The sequence below is a fragment of the Euleptes europaea genome, chromosome 18 (genome assembly GCF_029931775.1).
Source record: "Euleptes europaea isolate rEulEur1 chromosome 18, rEulEur1.hap1, whole genome shotgun sequence".
Lineage (NCBI taxonomy): Eukaryota > Metazoa > Chordata > Lepidosauria > Squamata > Sphaerodactylidae > Euleptes > Euleptes europaea.
This window is the reverse complement of record NC_079329.1, coordinates 2,034,609-2,059,843: the sequence shown is the minus strand read 5'-3', so window position 1 is coordinate 2,059,843 and position 25,235 is coordinate 2,034,609. Positions and strand designations below refer to the sequence as shown.

Below are 25,235 nucleotides of genomic sequence, written 5' to 3'. Positions count from 1 at the left end.
AAACTAATGCAGAGGGGAGGGGGGGAAGTATCCCCACACAAGATTCCTCGCCCCCCCCAGCCACTGATTTCCAGAGATCGTCAGAAGAGAGATCACACCCCGACTGATCTCCAGGGTAACAGGAGCACCCCCACCCCACAGGGCGCTTTCAGTTGTCTTCATCGCTGTCATCTGGACTGATGGCCGGGCTGGTGAGGCTGTAGGTCGGCGAAGTAGGGCTGTAGCCAGGAGAAGTCGGAGAGTACGTGGAGCCTTTGGGGGAAGTCGGCGAATAGGTAGGCGAGGTCGGACTGTACTTGGGGGATGTCGGTGAGTAAGTGGGGCTCGTGGGGCTGTACTTCGGAGACGTCGGCGTGTAGACGGGTGACGTCGGCGAGTAGGTCGGGCTGGTCGGGCTGTACTTGGGCGTGGTGGGACTGTACGTGGGCGAAGTCGGGCTGTACTTTGGCGAGGTTGGGCTGTACTTGGGGCTGGTGGGGCTGTACTTGGGCGATGTCGGGGTGTACTCCGGGGAGCTGGGGCTGTAGGACGGGCTCGTCGGGGTGTACTTGGGGCTGGTCGGGCTGTAGCTGGGTGAGCTGGGGCTGTAACTGGGCGACGAGGGGGTGTAAGTGGGCGACTGGGGGGTGTAGCGAGGGCTGGAGGGAGAATAGCTGGGCGAGGTGGGGCTGTAGGAGGGGCTGGTAGGGGAATAGCTGGGGGAAGTCGGGCTGTAGTTTGGAGAAGTAGGCGTGTAATTAGGAGACGTTGGGCTGTAGCTGGGAGACGTTGGGCTGTAGCTGGGAGAAGTCGGGGTGTAATTTGGAGATGTTGGGCTGTAGTTGGGGCTGGTGGGACTGTAGCTCGGTGATGTGGGGCTGTAGCTGGGCGACGTCGGACTGTAGCTAGGGCTGGTTGGGCTGTAGCTGGGTGACGTCGGACTGTAGCTAGGGCTGGTTGGGCTGTAGCTGGGAGACGTCGGACTGTAGCTAGGGCTGGTTGGGCTGTAGCTGGGCGACGTCGGACTGTAGCTAGGGCTGGTTGGGCTGTAGCTGGGCGACGTGGGACTGTAGCTGGGGCTGGTGGGGCTGTAACTAGGCGACGTGGGGCTGTAGCTGGGGCTGGTTGGAGAGTAACTAGGAGACGTGGGGCTGTAGCTTGGGCTGGTGGGGCTGTAATTTGGGCTGGTGGGAGAGTACGAGGGAGATGTTGGGCTGTATGAAGGAGATGTGGGGCTGTAGCTAGGACTTTGAGGTGTGTATCCCCCAGGGGATCGGGGCTCATAAGCAGGAGATGTTGGGGAATAGCTGGGAGACATGGCTCCACCTAGAGGAGAGGAACAACAACAGAGGTTAGCTAACCATCGATCTTTTAAGGCCCAAGAACTGTGCGCAGGGGGTCTTAATGTGACTGACTGCTCACCTGGCGAAGGGATGTATGGGCTAGAAGGCCCGGGAGATCCAGGAGAGCCAGGAGTGGGAGACCAGGCTGGAGAATAGCCCGGACTGTAGCCACTGGCATCTGAAGCGGCGCTGGGAGAGAAACCAGCAGCACCCGGAGTCATTCCGCTACCTACACAGGAACAAAGGAAGGCATTAAAACTAGATTGGGGGGGGGAGGGCAGCCTCTGATACACCAGGGGCGGAGGCTGTTCATGCTTGGCAGAGGTGGTGGTGCCCACAAGCTGCTTTGGGAACGGCAAGGACAGAAAAAAGCTATGGCTCCCTTATGGGTCCCCAAATACACCACAAAATCTCTAACCGCTGCCCATTTTATGGCAACTCTGCAGAGTTCATACTTCTGTGTAGACAATGAATGCAGTTTTACTTTATATTACAAAGCTGTTAAAGCACCAAACAAAATTTGGGTGTTGCTGAAGTGCAGCTGGTTTATGTTTGTGAACTGAGGGGAGATTTGTCTTTTAGGGAAGCTGCAATACTTGTGTTATTTTTGTAAATAGGATTCTGCTTAGACTTTTAAGGACGCTGGTTCTTGTAGGTTATCCGGGCTGTGTGACCGTGGGCTTGGTATTTTCTTTCCTGACGTTTCACCAGCAGCTGTGGCAGGCATCTTCAGAGGAGTAACACTGAAGGACAATGTCTCTTCAGGGTTACTCCTCTGAAGATGCCTGCCACAGCTGCTGGCGAAACATCAGGAAAGAAAATACCAAGCCCACGGTCACACAGCCCGGCTAACCTACAAGAACCAATGAACTCTGACCGTGAAAGCCTTCGACAATATTTTAAGGACGCATTTGTGTTCCGTCAGTTGTTTTTTTCCTTAATCGTGGACATGAGGGCTTTAAAAGATTCTCTCTCTCCTCAACCTCTTGCCTCTTCAGTTAATGACTTTGACTGTAACAGACCTAAAAGCTCTCCCTTTTGCAACTACGGGTTGAAATCCAGACTGTCGCACTGGGAATGAAATCTTGGGCTTTTAAGACCACAAAATGGCGAGAATAATTAAGTTAAAAATGGGCAGAGTATATTCGTGCACTTAAATTTTGGCTGCGAAAAAAACACCTGAAGGCACAAGGAAGGCCCTGTAAGACAACCCCACCCCCCGTGCTTCCCCCCTCTGGTTGCCTCCAGGAAATCTTCGGAGGGCAAAATAGAGGGAAAGGAGCCAAGCCACACAAAAATAAATCCCGGAGGAAATTTTATTGTGCTAACACCCGCCTGCCCCCGATACATACCAACACTGGGGGACCACGCTACGTATGCCGGTGTGGCGCCTTGGTTCCATGGAGTCATGGCAGGAGACATTCCCCCCATGGGACTGGGAGCCGACCCAAAGAACATGCCCGTGGCTGCGAAGGACAGAAAAGCATTAGAGGACAATGAATTGGCCCCCACCCTGTGGGGAAGGCCCCTTCCCTCCACATGGGTGCAGATGGGAGAAGTCATTTGCAGAGGATGATGGAAACTGTGCCTTTCCCCAAAACTTATCTATCCTGCTTCACAGAACACTTCCTCAAATTCCCATCCATACCAACCTCTACATACTCCCCCGATTTCTCCTCTCCCCAGAGGCTGAAGCTGCCCCTTGGAATTTGCCAGCTGTGACCCCCCCCTTTCATGATGCATACCTATTCTCTCTAGAAGAGCTGTTTATATGCCGACTTTCTCTACCACTTAAGGCAGAATCAAACCAGCTTACAATCACCTTCCCCACAACAGACAGCCTGTGAGGTAGGTAGGGCTGAGAGAGCTCTAACAGAGCTGTAACTTGCCCAAGGTCACCCAGCAAGAGCTTCCATAGCACAAGGGGGGATTTGAACCTGGGCTTCACAGATCCCAGTCTGACATGCTGTCCCTTCCTCTTCTCATCACTCCTACCCAGAGGGGTTTAATCCAGAGTCCACCTTACAAGCATATATACTTGCAGAGCTCTATGTGACCCCCATTCCAGGGAACCCTATGGATTCTCTCCCGTGGGGGTCACGAACCAAAAGCAGGAATCACCAGGCAATCTCGCTTCGTCCCTCTGAGCAAGAGGGACATCACGAAGAGTCCACTGAGTTTTGCAGCAGTACCGAGCCCCAGCGCTCTCTGCCCCGATGCGCTCTACCCTCCTGAGGCTGGGGGAAGCCAGGATTCTTCGCTCTGCCCTCTGCTCGCCCTGAGTCTGATACTTACGCCCACCCACTCCCAGGATGTTTGTAGGGATCTCCATGCCGTATTTGCATTTCTCCGCGTCCAAGAGAAGGTCAAAGCAACCGGTACCCGCAGGGGCAAGCTGGCCCAGCATGATGTTCTCCGACACCCCCTTCATGGGGTCGCTTTCACCATGCGCAGCTGCTTCCATCAAGACGTCCACCTGTGGCAGGCAGCCAAGACAAGGAAGGGTCAGTCCCGAGGTTACTCACAGCTCTTCTCCTTCCTCCACCCCGCCTGGAGGATACAGAGATGTTCCCCACTCCCCGCCACTCACCGTCTCCTCAAAGGAGCACTTCATGAGCGGCCCGGTGTCCTGGCGGTTGACGCCGTGGCGAGTGATGGCCATCAAATGCCCGCGGCATGTCATGGTGTCACAGAGCAGCGCCAGATGGCGGTAGTTGACGTAGGAGCCGTCGAAGGAGATGACGTGGTACAGCTCCCTTTCCAGGGCCTTCCTCACAGCCTCGATGCCCAGCACCTGCGCAAGAGAAAGCGGGCTCCGGGTGGTCAGAGAAGCGGCAGCAAGAGCTACCCCTTCCATCATCATCCCCCAGAGGATAAGGCAGTGGGGTTCCCAAAGTGGTGCCCAACAACTTCTGTGGTCCCCACCAAGTGTTTTAGAAAGTGGGTGGGGCTGTTATCTAGCACAACTTCTGACTGGGGTCACTGAAGACAACAGTATTCCAGTGGAGTCAGTCACCACAGGGCTGGTTTAATTCTCTCACTCCTTTTCCCCCACTGTAGTTTTTTAAAGCACCCCTCTTCTCCCCTGCTTCTGTGTGTTGTTTTACCTCCTGCGGCAGCCATTTTGTGGTTGTGCGAACCACCCCATGTCAGAATCCCAAAAGTGCCCGCAGGCTCAAATAGTTGGGGACCCCTACATAAATCATGCTACGGTGTCATAGGAGAGTCCATGTGTGCACATGTGGGGGGCCATTCCCAGGATAGTCCATTTAAGAGAGGCTGCCTGCACGAGAGGGGCGGAATACTGTGCCCTCTGCCCCACATACAGCCTAGCCTAGCCTGGGCCTTTGGGCTACCCTTGCTCAGGATGCTCACCTGTGCCCACCCCCACTATACTCTTGACCAGGTCCTACCCTGCCCAAGGCAGGCTGGACAGTCTTGTCCCGGTCCCTGGGGGTTGCAGCTAGCAGAACGTGCTGCCTGGCTATTTTCCGAATCCCTTGTCATCGAGTTCACAGCAAGGCCGCCACCCCTTCCTCAGCAGTTTCAGGGGCCTGTTGTTCCAGCCCCAGCCCTGCCTCACAGATGCCCACCGTGAAGATTTCGACTATGTCGTTGGAGGTGGTGCGCACGGGGTCCACGTCCTTCTCACTCAGCACTCGCATGAGGCTCACGCCGTCTGTCTCCAAGATCCACTCCTGCAAGGCCTTGAACTCCCCATCCTCGGTGATGATGATTTTCTTCTTGTTGTCCGTCTGGGGCAGGTGCATGTATACCTACGAGGCAGGCAGGGCAGAAGGGATGGGGGAGAAGGTCAAGGCTAGCTGCAGGGGTCTCCAGCATGGAGTGCTGTCTCAGAGTTCCAAAGGTGCCCACAGGCTCAAAAAGGTTGGGGACCCTTGGGCTAGAGACCCGGGGAGGAGAGGGCTCTGGGGGCCCAGCCAGGAGCTCCCAGAGGGAATCCCCACCACCCTCACCTTGCTGATCTGCTCAATGCCTTGAAGGGTCATATCTGTCAGCATGTTGGACTCAATACAACGAAGGAAAACGTCGTCGTCCATCTTGTCTACCACCTCTTCCTCCTAAACAGAAAGGGGAAGGAGGGTTAGTCCCGTTCCCAGGGAATCAGGCCCACGCGCCACTGACTCCTGCCGGCTGCTGCAGGGCACAGCTATACGCCTCCCAAACATCCAACAGAACCATCAAGACAACATGACCGGAAGAGGGCCACACAAACCACCTCTGCTCTTTGTGGCCCGCTTGTGGATGGGGGCCATTGGGCCTCTTCTAACCCCCTGGGCTGGATCACCTCTGTGGCAATCCCAGAACACGGCAGTATGTGGATGCCAAGTGACCACCACCCACTCAAACAAGCTCTCCCAGAGACTGCCAGTAACAGGAACTAGCCCAGTGACTTCCCATCCAGTAAGGAAAAGCAGTCTGTAACAGACTAACTCCTGGATTCCAACACCAGGATTCAAACCTTCCGGTACCAGGAGACCAAGTAGTTATTCTGCCCTACCCGATAGTTCTGGTCTCCTAACAAAAAAACACACACCAGGGCTAGCCCATTTATACATCTCTCTCTTTACCAGAAAGTACTCCAGAGGGTCCTCACCATTGCCCACAATCTTGTCCCCCACCATGGGCCATGTCCCCTCCCTTGGGACTACACCAGGAAGCATCCAGCCACAAAGACCAGCTGAGTAAGGCGCCCAGAAGGCTCCTCCCTCGCACCCCACCACTTTCCCTACCTCTTGCATCTTGTTCTCGTCACTGTTCATTATGCGAATTCTCAACACCAGCTTCTCAGCATTGTCATCATTGAAAATGCAGTTGAGGTCGTCCCCAAAGCCTGCACGGGAGGGGACATTCCATTTTATTTTTCACATTTGTCCAAGGGTGGCCCATAGCCAAACTGGGGGGGGGGCTCAGCTGCCCCCGTGCTGCCCCCACCTCCCACACCATGCTGCTCACCGGCGTTTATCTTCTCCGCGATCTGCTCCATGGTGAGCTTGCGGTCTGTCATGTGCTTGCGGTCCAGCTCCACCCGCAGCAGCCAGGGAGAGATGCGGGTGACGTCAAAATCAGGCATCTCATAATAAACGTTCACCCACTCCTGGTCCTCGGCCACCACGGTGTTTTGCGGGTTGGGGTCGTAGTAGATGGCTGTATTGGCTGTCACCTTGCGGAGGGTTGTGTGTTCAAGGCGGCAAAGGATATCCTGGGAAGATGGAGAGGGGAACCAGGTGATGGAGATTATCAAGGGGAGAATGAGGAGGAAACCTTCAGCAATGGGCAGAGATTCCTTCCTGGCAATCCTGCCTCCTTTCAGGGTATTTTCACCACTTCACTTTCCATAAAGCAGGCTTGCTTGCACAAAAATCATGATGGCTAGCCAGCTGTGTTAGTCTGCCAATAGCAGTAGAAAAGAGCAAGAGTTCAGAGGCAACTTAAAGGCTAACAAAATTTCTGGCAGGGTATGAGCTTTTGTGAGCCACAGCTGAAGAAGTGAGCTGTGGCTCACGAAAGCTCATACCCTGCCAGAAATGTTGTTAGTCTTTAAGGTGCTACTGGACTCTGGCTCTTTTCGATTGCTTGCACAAGTGTGTTTACATTTCACATGACGCACGAACAAGTGGAACTTCATGGAGTGTTAATTTCAGAGGGTCGCTGTGTTGGCCTGCAGAAGAACAGGTAGAGGACAGTCAAAGCTCCCTTTATCAGATAAGGGAGCTTTAACTCTTGAAAACTCATACCCTGAAAATCTCGTTCTCTAAGTTACTATGCTGGACTTGAATCTGGCCAATCATGGGATTTTGGAACAGAACAACTTTCTGGAAAGAAAGGGGCTTGTGGCCAGAAAGCTGGCGGGACCCTGCGCTGTCCGAAGAGAAGCATGTGAGGTCGAGAGCGCCGAGTTCCATGATATTGATTCAGAAGCATTCAGCCAAAGTTTCCATGCCAGCCTCTGGAGTTTCAAGTCCTTGCTCTCCCCACTCTCCTCGGCCAGCCCTGCAGTGCTTGCCCCCTCTCCCCTTACCTTGGCCCTCTCAGCATCGCGGGCAGACTGCCCCAGCAGGAAGACGGTCAGCGAGGGAGTCTTGGGCTTCTTGGAGATGTTGATCAACTCCTTGAGACGAGGCACCCCGAGTGTCACGTTCTTGGCCGAGACACCGGCATAATGGAAGGTGTTCAAGGTCATCTGAGTGGCGGGCTCGCCCAGGGACTGGGCAGCCAGCGCCCCCACCATCTCGCCCGGGTGAGCCTGCGGGGAAAGCGGAGGCAGAAGCTGTGACGCAGGGTCTGGCCACCAACCCGACCGGAGGGTCTTCCCCACCCCCTGAACCTATTCCGCTTGCTTTCCAGAAATAATCCTTGTCTGCTGGAGCAAGAGAATTCTGGGGTGTTTCACCTTCTGTGACAGCACCGGGCCATTCTCAGACTACATAAAAACAACTTCCCATCCTGCCACCATCTTTACACAAACCACTCATTTCAGAAGGAATAAGGAAGTTCCAAGTGCTACTAAAAGTCTGGCTCCCCCGCCCCCCACTCATTTGTATCCCTGATTTTTTGTTATGCATTCCGGCCTCTAACCCAGTTTGCAATCAGCTTTTGTAATGATATTATGCAGTGGTGCCTTGCACGCCACTCACAATAGCCTGGTTGAACTTGGACTCTATCTCCCCCAACAGCCAGTCGAAGGCCTCCCCGCTGAGGCGGAACTCCTCGATCATGCGCCGGCTGCAGAGCGTGGAGCGCAGGTGGATGTTGAAGAGCAGCGTGGCATTCTCCTGTGCCTGCTTGCTCAGCGGGTCATCCCCGTTCACAATCACCAGTTTCTTGCTCAGCTCTTTCACTCCTGTGCCGAGGAGGAAGTGGGAGGGGAAGACGGATGAGGGCACGTTCTGGGCTGCAGGGCCTCTTGGCCAAAACCAGCTTCCGCAGCTCCGCAGCACCCTCCAATCAGAAGTCTTCGTTCTACCCCCCCCCCCAGCACTTGGCCCTCAACCTCCCCCCACTAGGCTCTACCAGGGACAGGCTTTCCCCAGGACGTCACTCACCCTCCACCACTTTGATGGGGTGCAGGTCAGAGGGCAGCCGTGTGTTAATGTGGAAGATTTTCTGGGCGTTCCAAATCATGCGCAGCAAATTGCAGGGAAGAACCACCTGTCGTGTCAAGGAAAAGTGGGCTGATCAGTGCAGCCATGAACGGGGCTTGCATCAGCCACCCCCCCTTTCCACCAGCTGAGACCTCTGCACGTTTTTGGCCAGCCTTGCTTGCGCTCCTTCACCTATGGAAGGGCCCCCTGACGTAGTGCCATGGCACCCACCCTGATACCTTTCCTGGCACCTGCAAAGGGATTTTAGAAAGTAGGCTGGGCCTGGTGGGGATTTGCAGATTTTCTAAACCATTGCTTTGGCAGCAGCTACCGCTACAGCACAAGGATTTTCACTGAGTGACTGAAGGTAAGCTGTGGAAGCCATTTTGTGGCTGGCTCCGCCTCCTGTGGCAGCCATTTTGTGGCTGCTCCATCACACTGTCAGAATTCCTAAGGTGCCCACAGGCTCAAAATGTTTTGGGACCCCTAACCTATGGCATATTTGGGGTCACGGGCACATCTCTCTCTGGCTTTAGTGGTACTGCAAGGAGAAAGTGTGCAGCGGCTGCTAGGAAGGCAGACCAGAAGCCTGCTCTGGTACTCTTCTTGTAGCTGGGGGAAAGGGTTGAGGGGGTGATGAGACCAGTCCCCCTAGTCACATCCCACAACAGAAGCGCAGATGGGTCAGGAAAACAGAGTCCCAGCGTGCACACACATGCACCCAGCTCTACTCAGGGTGCCAAGAGAAAAAGGGCTGGGCCTCGCGCACTCACCTTGCTGTCTCCCGTGGGGAAGATGACCCGCAGCACCTCCCGGTCCTCCTTCATCTTCTCAAACTCCCTCTCCAACTCATTCTGGATGTGGGCATTGCTGAGGATGTCCTTCACCATCTCCTCCTGCAGGGTGCGCCGCAGCGCCCGCTCATTGGTGTAGTCAAATTTGAACCTTAGAAGAGGAATCACAGAATCAGGGTTGGAAGGGACCACCAGGGTCATCTAGTCCAACCCCTTGCACAATGCAGGAAATTCACAACTACCTCCCCCACCCACACCCCCGGTGACTCCTACTTCATACCCAGAAGGTGGCCAAGATGCCCTCCCTCTCATCATCTGCTTAAGGTCATAGACTCAGGAAGGCGGTTCCTGCCTCAGCTCGTGGGTATTTATGACTCCAGATACCCAAACTCTCCCTTAGAAGGACAGGAGCAATACCCGAGAGAGGACTGTGGGCCTTCTGTGCGTGCTAAAAAGACCCGAGTTCGAGAGGACGACAACTCTGAAACAGCCTCTTCCCTGTCTCTCAAGCATTTTTTATATCCTGTCTTTCCTACCAAGCACTCTTCCTATAGGGCCTCCCTGTATGCTCTGGCGGCAAAGAAAAAAAGGCCCAACACGGTTGCTAAGAGAGCTGATCCTCTGAGCTGATTTTAATGGTTGCTAGGTCTCATTGGCCAATTGGGACACCGCTGCAGTTTTTAGTTATTATCGCTCTGCGTGTATCAATTTAGCATAGTTTTATTATGTATCTTTATTATCAATTTAACATTTTTTAACCTAGTGTTTTCCTTTTATTACGTATTTGTGGTATTGTTGACATGTTTGTAACAGCCTGAGGCTATATGCAAATAAACCACTCATACCAAGCGCTCATGGCAGAATGTACGGTTCTGCCTGCCCCATTCTGTCCTCACTGTAACTGAGTGAGGAAGGCGAATCAGAGAGCACCGACTAGCCCTGGGTTGGTTTCCCAGAACCTACCTGAACTCTCTAACCACTACAGTACGCTGGCTCTTCATAGCTGTGCGCAACAGGGAGGACATCCCGCGCTCCAACGGGCGAGGCATAAAGTCAAGGAGGAAGGCCTCTTTCTGGAACACAAGCCCCTGCCTTCCCACCCCTTGACCCCCTGCAAACTCCGCACAGGACTTACTTCTTCTCGAAGGCCTTGTTGGAAGGCTTGAGGGTGGCCAAGTTCTGGAACTCCACGCTCTCCCCCGCCAGCCCGTCCTCACCGTAGCGCAGCTGCACCACCTGATTGATGGAGTTGCGCACTGTGGCGTCATACTTCACCATCACCGACTCCATAGACTTAATCAGCCGACGCTGGATGTAGCCTGGCGGGCAAAGGTGGATTTAAAGCTATGGACCAGAATCGACGTTGATAAAAGCAGGAGGGATTCCCTGCTGCAGTTGTTAACCTGTCACCAGTGTGAGGCTGAGATACGAGGCGATTTATCTCCCCATCAATACAGCCACCTCCCGAGTGTTCCTAGCTCTACATCGGAGGCCCTCAACGTGGTGCTCACCAACACTTTCCTGATGCCCAATGAGTCTTTTTAGAAAGCAGGTGGGGGCAGACAGGGCTTTTGAGAGGCTGTGCCGATTTTTAAAAAGTTACTTTGGCAGCAGCTGCCACAACACGGAGAACAACACAGGGAACTTTCTCTACCACTTCAGGGAGAATCAAACTGGATTACAATCACCTTCCCTTCCCCACAGCAGACACCCTATGAGGTAGGTGGGGCTGAGAGAGCTGTGACTTGCCCAAGGTCACCCAGCTGTCTTCATTTGTAGGAGCAGGGAAACAAATCCGGTTCACCAGATTAGCCTTCGCTGCTCATGTGGAGGAGGAGTGGGGAATCAAACCCCATTCTCAAGATCAGACTCTATCGCTCCAAACCTCTGCTCTTAACCACTACACTAGTGGCCAATCAAAATTTTTAAAAGGCACCCTGTTAAACCAAGCTTCTGCCTGAAACATGAAAGAGTTATTGCGAGAGCATAACCTCCCTCCATGACATTTTGCGACTGGCTCTGCCGCAGCCGTTTTGTGGCATGCGCCCACCGCCCTATGCCGGCATGCCAAAGGTGCCCAAAGACTCCAGAAGATTAAGGATCCCTGCTCTACACCCTTTGCCACTTCCATACACTGTGCCCATCGCCAGCCAAATCACCAGTTTCTGCTGTTTTGACGGCTGTGTCGATCAAGCCTTCTCTGCCACCCATGGCGTGGAAGAAGAACTCAGTCGGGGTGAGGCCAGCCAGGTAGGAGTTCTCCACAAAGCCTCTGCTCTCCGGACCGTAATCGTCCTTGATGAAGTGGGGCAGCGTCCGGTGCTTGAAGCCGAAGGGGATGCGCTTCCCTTCAACGTTCTGCTGACCCACCACGGCGATAACCTGCGGAGTGGGAATGGGGAGAGTTAGGACGAGCAAAGACACAGCTCTGGCCAGGGTAGGCTCGCCGACCCGAGGGGTGGGCCAAGGCCTACCTGAGAGATGTTGATCTTGGAGCCTTTGGCTCCTGACACCACCATGGACTTGAAGTTGTTGTACTCAGAGAGGGATTTCTGGGCAGAGGAACCGGTCTTGTCTCGGGCATCGTTGAGGATCCTGTTGACTTGGTTTTCAAAGGTCTGCCGCAACGTGTTTCCAGGCGTGGGCTCCAGCTCGTTGTTGTGGGCTTTCTCAATGACCTTTTGGCAAGGAAGAGAAGTAACACCTCTTAAGGGCTTGGTACCCCTTTCAAAAGTGCCCCCCCCCCAATTAAGCCCAGCCAGCAAAGTCTACCTGTTCTCCCTCACCATTCTGCCTTGACTACCTGATTTCAGATCTGTCTCCATAAGCCTCTTCTGTGTTAACTTTGCCAGCCACACAACACCCCTTCCCCAAAAGCAGAGTAGAGGATTTGCAGAGCCAGCACCCAACAACCTGGGGTGTCTAGACTGTCTTCCCCTACCTACCATTAACAAAATAAGCCCTGGTCCCTTAGGACAGCTAGTAACTTAATCAAATGCGATCCTAAATAAAACCATCTTCGGTTGACTCCTTAAGGGGGGCAGGTGAATCTCCCTGGGGAGGTTATTCCATAATTCCGCCAGGCCTGCAAGACGGAGATATTCCACCAGGCCTACAGCTGAGGGCAGCCACAGTTTATCAACAGTTCTGGCCTCCCTGGCCCCCCTCCCTTTATGTCCCCATCAATTTATACGTGGGGACCCTTATGATGAGAGCCACTTATTTTAATTATGTAATTGATCTGGAACTGGAAATTGGTTTTAAATTTGTAAAGTTTATGTATATGGCTGTATTGTATTGAATATTTGATATTGTTAGCTGCCCTGAGCATGGCCTTGGTTGGGGATTGAGGGCGGGTTATAGATCAAAATATGAATAAATAAATGTGGGGCTGCCACCGAAAAGGCCCTTTCTCCTATAACTGCCAAATAAACTACTTTGACTGATGGGACATGTGGGAGGGCCTCTTCTCTGTGATCTTCCTCTCCTCAAGTGACCCTCCAAGGGCCAGCTGGGGGTGGAATCCCCCTCCTGTCCTCCCTTCCTTCTCACCTCTATCACATCCTGCTTGGCCTTCTTGATGGTGTTCTGAATGTCCTGGTAGGTCTTGGCATCAGCAATGGAGTCCCCGATACCGATTGTGTGACCTGGGAAAGGCAACAAGCTTCAGACCCGGCTCTTTGAAAAGGCAGGTGGTTAGTAGCATGCCAATTCTTACATAAGACCCAAATCACAATGCGTACCTTGCACCTATTTCCCCATGCTGGTGAGCTGCCCCTCTCCAAACCTGCTTTTTATGGGCCCCAAAATCCTACTCTTAGCGTGGGTCTCCATTTTCTCCTGCTCGGTCTCAACCCAGATCACAAGGGCCCCACAGGCATTTGCATTTACTTATGTCCCGCTTTTCTCCCCAGCTGGCACTCAAAGCAGCTTAAAATGATCATTCTCCCCCCGTTCTCTCACAACAACCATCCTGCAAGGTAGGCCAGGCCAAAGGTTTGTGATGGGCCCCAAATCACCAACTAAGCCTCCATGGTAAAGGTAGGGATTCAAACCTGAGCCTTCCAGGATCCTGGCCCAACGTTCCATCTGATATGCCACGGCAGCATTCATGCCAGGATTTTAAATAAAACACCCAATGAAACTGGAGGACCCTGGCAACTGACAGACTCGGCAGCACTTAATCCCAAGTGCCCCTTCACATTCTGTCTAGGCAGCAAGCCTCTCCCAGAAGCCCCAGGGGACAAGCGAAGAGCCCCATGGCCACCTGCCCCCCCAGCATCATCCTCAGGATTTCAATTCCCAGGGTCCTTTGGAGGAAGCCACAGCAGGGCATTTTAACCCCTCAGGACGATTCCCAGGGTCCTATGGAGGAAGCCATGACAGATCACTTGAAACCCTCAGGGCCACGATTCCCAGCGTCCTCTGGAGGAAGCCACCACCTGCTGTTTATGAGCTTCACCTTCAATCAGCAGCCAGTTGTTGATGACAGTCTGGATGTTGCTGTAGAAGAGGCGGGTGATATCGTGGCCCATCTCCAGGTAGGAGATGTGGACCAGCGAGCCGGCCGAGGTGCCCAGTGACTTCTTGCACAAGATCCCCATGATCAGCTCTCCGTTTTCCACAATGACCTGCAAGGGAAGAGGTGCAAGGCACTGCTTGGCATGGACCTGTGAGGAAAGCCTTCCACAGCTGCTGGGTTTGCCATGCCGTACGAGTCTCACAGACCCATGAACACATGAAGCTGCCTTACACTGAATCAGACCCTTGGTCCATCAGAGTCAGTATTGTCTACTCAGACTGGCAGCATCTCTCCAGCGTCTCAGGCTGAGGTCTTTCATATCACCTACTTGCCTAGTCCCTTTAACTGGAGATGCTGGGGACTGAACCTGGGACCCTCTGCATGCTAAGCAGATGCTCTACCACTGAGCCACAACCCCTTCCCTCACAGACGTGGGGCACAAGGCCAGTTCTCATTTCATTCATTCCTTGCATTTACATCCCACCTCCCTTCCTCCAAGGAGCTTAGAGAAGTGTCCTTGGATGGGGTGATCCCGTTATTTTAGTGTGAAGCAGGTTAAGCTCCAAAGGAGCGGCTCAACATCACTCAAGTGAACTCTGTGGAGACCCAAATACGGATCTTCCCCAACCGTGATGGCTCTCCAGTAAGAAGCAGTGCGGAACAGTGGCTGCTGTGGACGACCAAGATCAGGGAGTCCTGGGTTGAAATCCCTACAAACCATGGAGATGACCGGGTGACGTTAGGCCAGTCTCTTAACACAGCGCACCCCACCCCACAGAGGAGGGGGGAACCATGCATGCCATGTATGGCAGTAAGTATGCACAACAGCCACACCAATGAGAGTGACACTGTTTCCCACGCAGGATTACCACCCCCCGCCCCAACACACCACCTCCTCCCCTGGCTGTGACAGGCAGGCTGGCTGGCATCAAACGTGGGCCTGTTGGATGGCCTTGCGCCAGTCACATGTTCTCAGCCTAACCTACCTCACACGGTTGTTGTGAAGATAAAATGGAGGCCAAGACAACAACGTACACCACTTTGGGTCCCCACTGGGGAGAAAAGTGGGGTATAAATGAAATCAGCTGAAAACACTCTGGGAAGCCACTGCTCTAGGAGCCCAGAAAAATCACACGACAGTTGAGACTGGCTGCTGAACAGGGCAGTACCTTGGTGTCCCCGGGAGAGATGTGCTTGTAAGGCCCGCTGTCCTCATCATCTGGGTGGGTGCTGTGTGTGCGGATGCAGTTGATGTGGCCCGGGATGATCAAGGAGAAGATCTGCTTTCCGGTCCAGAGGGGGCGTGGCTTCAAGATGGCCGGCTGCGGCACTTTGCCGTCCCACGTGGAAAGGAACATCAACAGGTTCATCACCTCCCCCTGCAGAAGAGAGTAGAGAGGGTGCTAACGAGCTAGTAAAGGGTTACCAGCAGTGCCGGCCTCCCTATTTCTCCTCCCTTTATGTCGCCTATACCACTGCGTATAGTTCCATGCTTCCTGATGCTATAATTATTTTTAATTTATTTTAAACATTTACTAGCCACCTTTCTTCCTCACAGAGCTCAAAGAAGCTTCCAACATAGATAAAATACATGAAAAACATAAAAACCAAAATTTAAAATCACAATTCAGGACTGCCAGTAAACTTAACTGAATACAGTCCTAAATAAAACCGCAGAACCCTACTATGTACTGCTTGCATTAATACATCGTGTTAATGCTTATGCTTTGCTTGAGTTCTATTTTCAGATTTATGGTTGGCTCCAGATTTTTACAATACAGACCCTATTGCGCTGCAATTCGCCTCATGTCCCAATGACAAAGGTGGACTACAAATAATTTAAATAAAATAAATCGATTTTGAGTCTCAGTAAGAATACTGGACTATGAAGTAAATAAACTTTAAAAAAGAACTTGAAGCTGGCAAGGAGAACTACAATGAAAAATCTGGGAGCCGGAAGCCACATTCTTTCTGCTAACAAAATAGTGTGTTTATCACGCACCCCCTCAGACGCTTTCCCTCCTCTACTCACCCTCTCTAGGAAGACATCTCTCTTTGTGAATTTGCGGACGGCCGTCAGGGTGTCCTGCACAATACCCATGACCGGTCTGTTGGATTGCGGAGTGACAATCATGCGGGGCACCATGGCCAGTTCCTGGATCTCGGCCCGCGTCTCCAGGGACTGGGGGAGATGAAGGTTCATCTCATCGCCATCAAAGTCAGCATTGTAAGGGGTCGTCACGCTGTCAGGAGGGAAGACAAGCGTCAGAAGCGAAGCTCTAGTCAAGGGCCAGCAAAGAGGGGCTGTGGCTCAGTGGGAGAGCATCTGCTTGGCATGCAGGAGGTCCCAGGTTCAATCCCCGGCATCTCCAGTTAAAGAACCTTGCAGCTGGTGATGTGAAAGACTTCTGCCTGAGACCCCGGAGAGTGGCTGCCACTCTGAACAGACAATACAGGTCTGATTCAGTGTAAGGCAGCTTCATGTGTCTGTGTGTGTTCAATGAATCGTCAAATGCCTATCTTCACAGAGAGTTACTGAACTGGTTCCCCCCCCCACCACCACCACAAGCTGTATATGAAGCCAGTGCTGCTCAACCCCTCAATATACAAGCTACGCCATTCCCCACCTGCCTCGACATTGTCTTTTCAGACTGGCAGCAGCTCTCCAGGGTGCCAGGCAGGGGAAAATCCTTCCCAAGCCCAGCAGCCCCAGATCCTTTCATTGGGGATAGCTGGGATTGAAACTGGAACTTTGTGTGTGCAAAGAACCTGGGATCTTTTTCCTACTCTGAGCACAAACACAGACAAAGATATAGCTCCCTTCAGTGGAACACAGGATTGAGCAGATTGTGAAGACAAGTCTGTGGAAGCCTTGTCTGGGAACACCCTTTGAAGGATGCACTTTGCTGGAGGAGGAATCTATACAAGATACTACCAGAAAATAAATTTGAACATTCAGGTCCGAAAGGAAGATTCCCTTGTCTGTGCTGCAACTCTTGTGTAAACATCATTCCTGTCCGTTTATGTGCTGTGCAGAAATTCAGTACGGTATTCATGTTTTCAGATGTGTTTCTACTGATGCTGTGTTAACGGAAGCATGTGTAGCAGCCAGAAAGGGAATTCCTTTCAACTTTGCATTACAGTACAAAACTAGATTAGGGGCCTTAGTGACTTCATATCAAGCTGAATACCAGATTGTAAATTAAGCTGCTGCCCCCAAATTTCCCTTCAGCTGATCCAGAAAATCTTTTTTGTGTCAACCACCAGCTCTCTGATTCCCAAGCCCTTCTTAGAACAAGGCCTGGAACTCTCTTCATTTCCTCCCAAAATACTGGTGCAAAAGGTGAACAGAAGAAGATTGCCTCTTTGCTTCACCTGAGATTCAGGCGGAAAGTTGACCAGGGCAGGATCCGCACCCTGTGCCCCATCATGGACATCTTATGCAGCGTGGGTTGCCGGTTGAAAATGACAATGTCTCCGTCACACATGTGCCGTTCCACCTGGAGGGGGACAAGCCAAGACGAGCATGGCTATTTACTCAGAAGGGCAGGCACAGACCCGGGGGGGCAGGGAATACACTGGCTCATCTCTCAAGCTAAGCAACAAGGGGCACAATCCGGCCCCAGCCAATGCTGTATTTGACGCGCTGACTGCATATTTATAACTTCCACATCTTCAACGTAGAGAGCAACAGAAATAAAACACGACGGGCACACCCAGCAATGGTATATGCTTTATTGAAAAAAAAATATATTGTGCGGTCTACCACAAAACCCATAGGAATAAAATCTGTAGGAATGGAAGGGCTGCATTTCAAGACAGCCCGGGCTACAGTGTTATGGGATGCTTTTTAAATGCCGCCAGGCGGCAGAAACATCACTCTAAAAGGGAAAAAGCCACCCACTACAATGGAAGATGTATAAAAAGTCTACTTAGAAAACACATACAATTGCATGGGAGAAATCTATACACCGGAATACCAGCAAAACGAATCACTACCGGCAAGGAAAAAAACACTGTGTTAATCTGTTAAGAGACAAACTTGTACTTTCTGCTTTTAATTTTTACCAGGAGTTTCATTCAAGAAAGAAATAAGCACATTTCATACTCAAAGGAAAAAATAACATTTATTCATCTGAAAAAAAGATAATTCAAAATGTCCTGCTAGCAGCCATAGTAGGTTATTTGTCAGGCTTCCAGCTTTTTGATTTGTGGCTGACTTGCTACGATGTCATTCAGATCTTTTGTGTTTCTCCCATTCATGTTTTCTGGTGAGTAGTAATTGGATTTACTTGCATCCTGACTTCTCCCATGCAATTGTGTTTCGTAAACAGACTTTTTAATACATTTTCCGTTGCAGTGGCTGGTTGGTTCACCCCCCTTTTGTGCTATTGCACTTTTTTTTTGCAGGTCGTTTAAAAAGGTTGCCTTTTTCTTTCTCTAGAGACACAGACTACCACCCTCTGTCAAGTCTTCTCTTTCCTGACAAAAAAACCTCACAGGGAGAGGCAATATGGGCGTCCCCAATTCTTTCCCTGGTCAGGCATCCGCTGCCCCACACTGACCTTATAGCCTATCTGAAGGTGGAGGTCACTGGGTTTGGGGTGAAAACGCAGGTCAATCCTATCCCCGTTGTCCCGGATGATGTACTTTGCTCCGGGGTACTGGCTATTCCCCCTGCGCACCAGCTCCTGCAGCCTGGAAGGGCAAAAAGGTGTCAGCAGACACACCTGCCAGAGACGGCGCCACACCGGTTTGCTGCCAGTGTCGGAGGTGCCTCACCTGTCAATGTTGAAGGGCGTCACGATCTCAGCGAAGGTCATGTTGGCGGCGATGGAGCGGGGTACGCCCACCTGATCGATTGAGAGGTTGGGATCCGGCGTGATGACTGTCCGCGCAGAGAAATCCACTCGCTTCCCCATCAGGTTCCCTCGCACGCGCCCCTCCTTGCCCTTCAGCCTCTGCTTCAGGGACTTCAGAGGCCTCCCCGATTTCTGCATTGCCTACGAGATGGGAGGGGCAGGTACAGAGCTGGAGATCATTAGGAAAACAACTGAGAATGGAACGGCCAATAACTGCAATGCTGTGGTATAGAGCTACAGAGTGACCTCATATGGATGATTTTAAAAGGGGTTAGATGGATTCATGATAGAAAGATCCATCAATGGCTGCCAGCCATTGGAGCTTCCATGTGGAGTCAGTAGACCTCTGAGTACCAGTGCTGGGAGGGAGCGGCAGGGGAGGACCATGAGTCTCTATGATTATGTACATGAAGAACTCATGGAGTATTCTATGTGGTTCTGAATGGCATCTGCAATGTTAATCCTTAGTAGTATTTTTTATAGAGTTGTTCATTAGTTCTCCAAGCAAGCAGCACCTGAACAACCCAGCCAAACCACTGCATCTTAGCCCAGCCCGTAAGTCACTGGCTCTCTTCGCCTGGGGAAAAGCACATTGGCTTCCTTAAAGCTACAGCACAGCATCCGCTGGCTCAGGAGTTCAGGACACTTACTCGTGGTAGGCCGGGCAGCTCGTTGTCCACCATAGTGGCCACATGAAACTGCAGCAGCTTCACATCTTCTGCGATGACGTGAGCAGCTGCCCCGTTCTGCTCGTTTCTCCGCAGCTGGTTGTTGATTTTCACAATGTCAGCCAGTTTGTGAGTCAAATCATCCTGAGGAGGTTGGGGATGGAGGTTCAATTGCAGAAGGGAATTCCCAGACAAACACCCTCAAGCGTTCCGCACCCCCACCCTCAGGGCTAAACCAGGGATTTGTTAAGCTCTGAAGCTCAACTAAGACAAATATTACAAGAGACAGACAGTTTGCTTGTCAGTTTCAGTTATTAGCAACTGAGTGATTATTTGATTTCCTCGTGCCCAGATTGCAATCTACACTTAATGGCGAGAAGCGCTGTCAAACTGCAGCCAACTTACATAGATCAAGTACGGTTTTTCAAGGCAAGAGAGGTTCAGAGGTGGTTTGCCATCGCCTTACTCTGTGTAGTAGCCCTGGATTTCCTTGGTGATCTCCCTTCCAAGTTCTAACCAGAGCTAACCCTGCTTAGCGCTTCTGAGATCTGATGAGAGTGGGCTACCCTGGGCATTTAGTAGGCACTAAAATAAGCCTGGCTTTTAACTGGGCTTCTCCTCTTAAGCCCAGCCTGGCACCTTACCTGGTTTCTGGCAGAGCCCTGCATGACAACAGCAGGCCGGACAGACAGTGGAGGGACCGGAAGCACAGTGCAGATCATCCACTCAGGCCGGGCGTATTTTGGGTCCATGCCAAGGATGAAGCACTCCTCGTCGGAGATGCGCTTGAAGATCTCGTGCACCCGCTCTGGGCTCAGCAGGATCTTCTTCTCCTGAGAGTCCTCATTCACATGCTTCCACTCAGCATAGAGTTCCAAGCCTGAACGCCGAATTCTTGGCTGGTAGCGCCCGCAGCCACCGTGACCCTAGAGAAAGAAACGAAACCAAGAGGGCTGTTTGATAAGTCACAGCCTGCCCCCCTGAGCAGCCCCCCCCCCACAATGGACCTCAGGCTGATGCTCTGTTCAGTTTTGGGGTCACTTTTGGAAGCCCTGCTCTTAGATGGAAGTATTCACAGAAGTAGACTTAAATCTGAGACCCTGCACTAAAATATAATAAATATCGGAAATGGGTCCTTTTAGTGGCAGCCCCAGTTATGGCACAACCTCCCTAGGGAGGTGTGCCTGGCCCCACTCTCAATCTTTAGGAAGCCGCTGAAGGCATTTGATTAGTTCTTTGGCCTAAAAGCAATTTTTAAATGAGTATTTTTAATTAGAGGTTTTTATTTATTCTGTTGTATTTCATTACAATTTACAACGTAAACCATCTCGAGTTCCTATAAGGTAGAAAGGTTGCTAATAAACATTTCTTTAAGTTCTTATGACCCATAAACGGGACTGATATCTAGGTCCTGAGTATTTTTTATGGTTTTCAAACTATGATTAAAGACCAATGAAAAATGCTCTCCAATGTTAACATTCTGTAATTTAACATTTTATTATCCTAGGCTTTATATAGAATTGCCTCATAAAGAACTGAAAAATTACTGAAGAACGTGTGACGCAAGCACCCCCAAAAACCTGAATGGAACCCCCACCGTGGGTTTTAGCGCAAGAGGCTGTCGGCCCCTGAGTCCAGCCCCCCTTCCCCCTTCTGCGCATCTGACCTTCTCCTTGGTGAAGTCCTCATCACCCTCCGGCTGCTCCACTCCGAACTTGTTGTCCATCTCCTCCCCCCCTTCGCAGATGTTCTTGCCCTTGCAGAGGTCATAGACATGGGTCAAGCGCTTCTTGGGCTGCCCTTTAGACTTGGCCAGGATGTCTTTGATCTTGGGATTATTCTGCAGAAAGGAAGGGGAAAAAGGAGGGCCCCCATGAGAAAGGGGTGATTAAAGTCAGAGTCTGAACTCTCCCAGCCCCCCCATCTGCCCCCCACGTGCCCCAAACACCATATAACAAGCATTTTGCATTTATTTGTACCTTGCTTTTCTCCCCTGCTCTGATTCAAAGCTGTTTTTAAAACATTGTTCTCCCCTCCTCTATCTTCCCACAGCAGCCCTAAGAGGTAGGCCAGACCAAAAGATTGTGACGGTCACAGAGCGAGCTTCCTTGATAGGTAAAGGTAGTCCCCCCTGTGCAAGCACTAGGTCATTCCTGACCCACGGGGTGATGTCACATGGTATAAATGGGAATTTGATCCTGAGTTTGTCCAGGGTCCTAATCCGCAACTCTTAACCACTACAAAACACTGGCACTCAGTATCACACATCTTGCCTTATCCATGTGTGCACATTCAGGGCTGGCTCCTGGAACTTTATGGGAGGCTGTGGTCTCACCCATGGGCCACTGGCCAATTTCTGGTGGATTACTTAGCATCTACCAGTTAGTGGGATACTTGGAGCCCCAATCTGTTAAAAAAAATCCTGAACAAGACAGTCATTTGTCTGGCCCAGCAACGTCTTTGTGTTCTTAAAAAAAGGCGTACGAACGCAAAATCGTCTAAACCCTGTTACGTATGCTCTAACGCTTAAGAGAGCCTAAATGTGAACTTGCGCTCTGAGAGCTTTAAAATGACAGATGAATAGAAAAACCCTCATTCAAGAGAAGAACCGAGCCATGCAGAGTTGAGGTCTGCCCACCCCTGCTGCCTTCTGGAGGCCCTGCTCTTGAAGCGCCCGCTGGTGGGCATGCAGGGAGACCCAGAGTGTACAGCCTGTTCCCCCATCCCCCCGAGGCCTGGGCCTGTCGTTGCACCACTCCCCAGACTGCTGCTGATTTGCTGTCAATTCCCCTTAGTGAATATTTTCCCTTCTTCGGCAACTAGTACTTCTCTGTAGTATTTCTGCTCCAGTACTTTTTTTAAAAAAGTAATCTGAGCACCAAACAAGCAGAAAATGAAACTTTTAACATAATTTAGAGCATTATTTGCCTGAATTGAGGTCACCAGTACCAGTTAAGTCTTGTAGAATGATTCGAAAATGCACGCTCTCCCTTTACTTCTGGTACTGCCCATAAACTGTGTATGCAAAGCAGCACTCCCCAACCCCTATCCAGAAAAATCAATACTTAGTGAAAACGTACAGGAATATCCGAGGATTGTCGAAGGCTTTCACGGTCAGAGTTCATTGGTTCTTGTAGGTTATCCGGGCTGTGTAACCGTGGTCTTGGAATTTTCTTTCCTGACGTTTCGCCAGCAACTGTGGCAGGCATCTTCAGAGTAGTAACACTGAAGCGTTACTACTCTGAAGATGCCTGCCACAGTTGCTGGCGAAACATCAGGAAAGAAAATTCCAAGACCACGGTTACACAGCCCGGATAACCTACAAGAACCAATATCCAAGGATTCTTCAGTACTCATTTTTTACTAAAAAGCGCTTACCAGAAAGAGATGAAGATCTATTCTGATCATTCAAATAAACAATCCAGGAACATTAAGAACTGCTAGACTAAAAAAGTTGTCCACCCTTCATCCCCATGAGCTGCTGGGGTGGCAGCTGCTGGGGAAAATAGAAGTTCTAACAGGGCTAACATACATTAGGACAGGGGTGTCCAATCTTTTGGCTTCCCTGGGCCACACTGGAAGAATTGTCTCGGGCCACACATAAAATACACTAACGATAGCTGATTCATAATGTTTTAAGTAAGTTTACGATTTTGTGTTGGGCCGCATTCATAGCCGTCCTGGGCCGCAGTTTGGACAAGCCTGCATTAGGATGTCACCAAGACAGAAAAGGGAGGAGACAGAAATGGGCTTGGCAATATGAAAACAACAGATTGAGAAGTTATAAAGGTGGAATAGACAGCATCAAGACCAGGATCTGGACTTATAAACAGCTCTCCACCTGCTCACAGGTGGCGTGTAAAAATCAAATCCAGGCAGCCAGGCAAACAAACCCTTTGCAAACTGGGACATTGTTGGTTCTGTTCCTCCTCTTTAAGATGTCAAATAACACCGGTGAGGGGGGCTACTAAAAGACCCAGGGTCAGCCATGTTACTGGGACCATTCGTACTCACAGAGTCAACCAGCAGCTTGGAGCAGAAGAAGCAGACGCAGCGCAGGACCTTCATCGTCTTGCCCAAGAAGCCAACGTGGAAGACTGGCTTGGCCAGCTCAATGTGTCCAAAATGGCCAGGGCACTCAGTCATGTTGCCTGCCCAAGGAGAAAGGATGGGGGGCACCATCAGGCCATGCTAGCAGGCAATATCTAAGGAGACTGCAGGAAGTATCCAGCCACTGCCACCACCCATCCAGATACAATTCCAAGCCACCCACCTGCACACGTTTGGCAGCGTCCGGTCCTTTCAATAACCCCCTGGCGAGGGTCCATCAATCCCCCCAGTTTAGGGCGACCCCTTTCTGTTGTCTCCGGGTATTTAATCCCCCCTTCAGTCACGGACATCCGTTTCTAACAGAGAAGGGAAAAAAACAACAGGATTGTACCCAACATGGAGGCACACCATAGTAATATACTCCTCAGAAATGGGGTCGATATCAGGAAAACTTTTTTCTGACTACATCCCCAAGAAGTTCAACCATGCAGGTTCTATGATGGGACGCATAAGTTCAAGACGTAGAAAGAGGCCCACGCAAACAGAACAGAATCACAGGTGCATCCAATTATGCCACTTCCTCCACAGTCATTAAACACAGCAGTTTCTATGCTGTTTTACATACTACAACCAACTGGAATTGTTTTACCGAGAAGACTACAGACTAAGAAAAATGAGTTTGCAAACAGCATGGCTGCACACAGACAAGGTTTCCAGTATGGGGCAAGGGATACCAACATGTACCCTTTAAAACACAAAAATTTATTGCGCCTTAACAACCAGGGAGGGCCACAGACCACCTCAAACAGCACCCACCCCTCTTCCAAAACACAGTCCCAGCAGCACGTGGAACTGCTTCAGAACCGCCAAATGCCCCAAGACCGAGTCCTTTGCAAACACTCAGTATCAGCATCTTCCCCGGAAGAATTGGTTTTTATACGCCGGATTTTCTCTACCACTTAAGGAGGAATCAAACCAGCTCACAATCACCTTCCCTTCCCCACAACAGACACCCTGTGATGTAGGGGGGGCTGAGAGGGCTCTAACAGAGCCGTGACTAGCCCAAGGTCACCCAGCCGGCTTCATGTGTAGCCCAGTTCACCACATTAGCCTCCGCCGCACATGTGGAGTGGGGAATTGAACCCGGTTCTCCAGATAAGACTCCACCACTCCAAACCACCACACCGGCTGAAATTATCCGGAGCTCATTCAAGGGACACCGGCCTCCCAAAAAAATCACACACACCCCAAAAGCGCTGTCACCCAACAGTTAGGACTTCTGATTGAATGCACTTTTCGAAGCTTTTTCTTTCTTTCTTTTTTGGGGGCAATCATAGCATCATAGAGCTGGAAGGGACCACCAGGGTCATCTAGTCCAATCCCCCCAGCCTATTTGGATTCTAAGCGGATGCGCCCCAGTGCAATACCAAGGGTTTGCCACGAATTGCCTGGCAAAGCCCAGAGCTCGCCCCACTTTTGCAAAAAAGCCACCCACCATCTCGTCGGGGCTGAGGACGCCGAACTGCACGCGCTTGATGGTGCGCAGCGGGCACGCGCTGTCCCCGGAGGGCGGGCCCCCGTGCATCTTTGCGCGCTTCCTTTTTTTTTTTCTTGCTGGGTCACGTGACGCAAGACGCCGCCTCCGCCCCGCTCAGTCGCTAGGCAGGAAACGCCCCGCCCCCCGTCCACTACTGCCGCCGCCGCTCAGCCGAGGCCCAGTCGACTCCCGGCGGCCCCCGAAGACCGAACCCGCCGCTGTCGGCGGAGGGGGGGGAAACTCGTCACACGCGGCGAGGCGGCGCTCCGCCCACAGGAGGAGGAATAAAAGGGCTTCCCGTCCGCCTCCGGGTTCCCGCGCGCGACCACGTCCAGCCGCCTCTTCCCCTCCCTTGGTCTTCCTTCTCCGCGCTC

At 51.6% G+C, this 25,235-nt stretch overlaps 1 protein-coding gene across 1 annotated transcript; it reads right to left on the bottom strand.

Moving 5' to 3' along the window:
• Positions 1–148: 148 nt before the first annotated feature.
• POLR2A (RNA polymerase II subunit A) lies at positions 149–24,917 on the bottom strand. The gene is made up of 29 exons (XM_056863075.1): positions 24,820–24,917; positions 23,548–23,680; positions 23,289–23,425; positions 20,941–21,114; positions 19,919–20,200; positions 19,257–19,418; positions 18,527–18,747; positions 18,310–18,442; positions 17,120–17,244; positions 15,777–15,987; positions 14,914–15,123; positions 13,685–13,853; positions 12,775–12,869; positions 11,697–11,900; positions 11,382–11,604; positions 10,358–10,541; positions 9,202–9,373; positions 8,390–8,495; positions 7,982–8,187; positions 7,366–7,590; positions 6,300–6,546; positions 6,077–6,177; positions 5,300–5,404; positions 4,916–5,098; positions 3,913–4,116; positions 3,618–3,798; positions 2,675–2,788; positions 1,402–1,551; positions 149–1,305 (listed from the first exon to the last, which is right to left on the bottom strand). Exons 1-29 carry the CDS (start codon positions 24,907–24,909, stop codon positions 149–151), a joined length of 5,904 nt encoding a protein of 1,967 aa, XP_056719053.1. The 5' UTR covers positions 24,910–24,917.
• Positions 24,918–25,235: the final 318 nt, after the last annotated feature.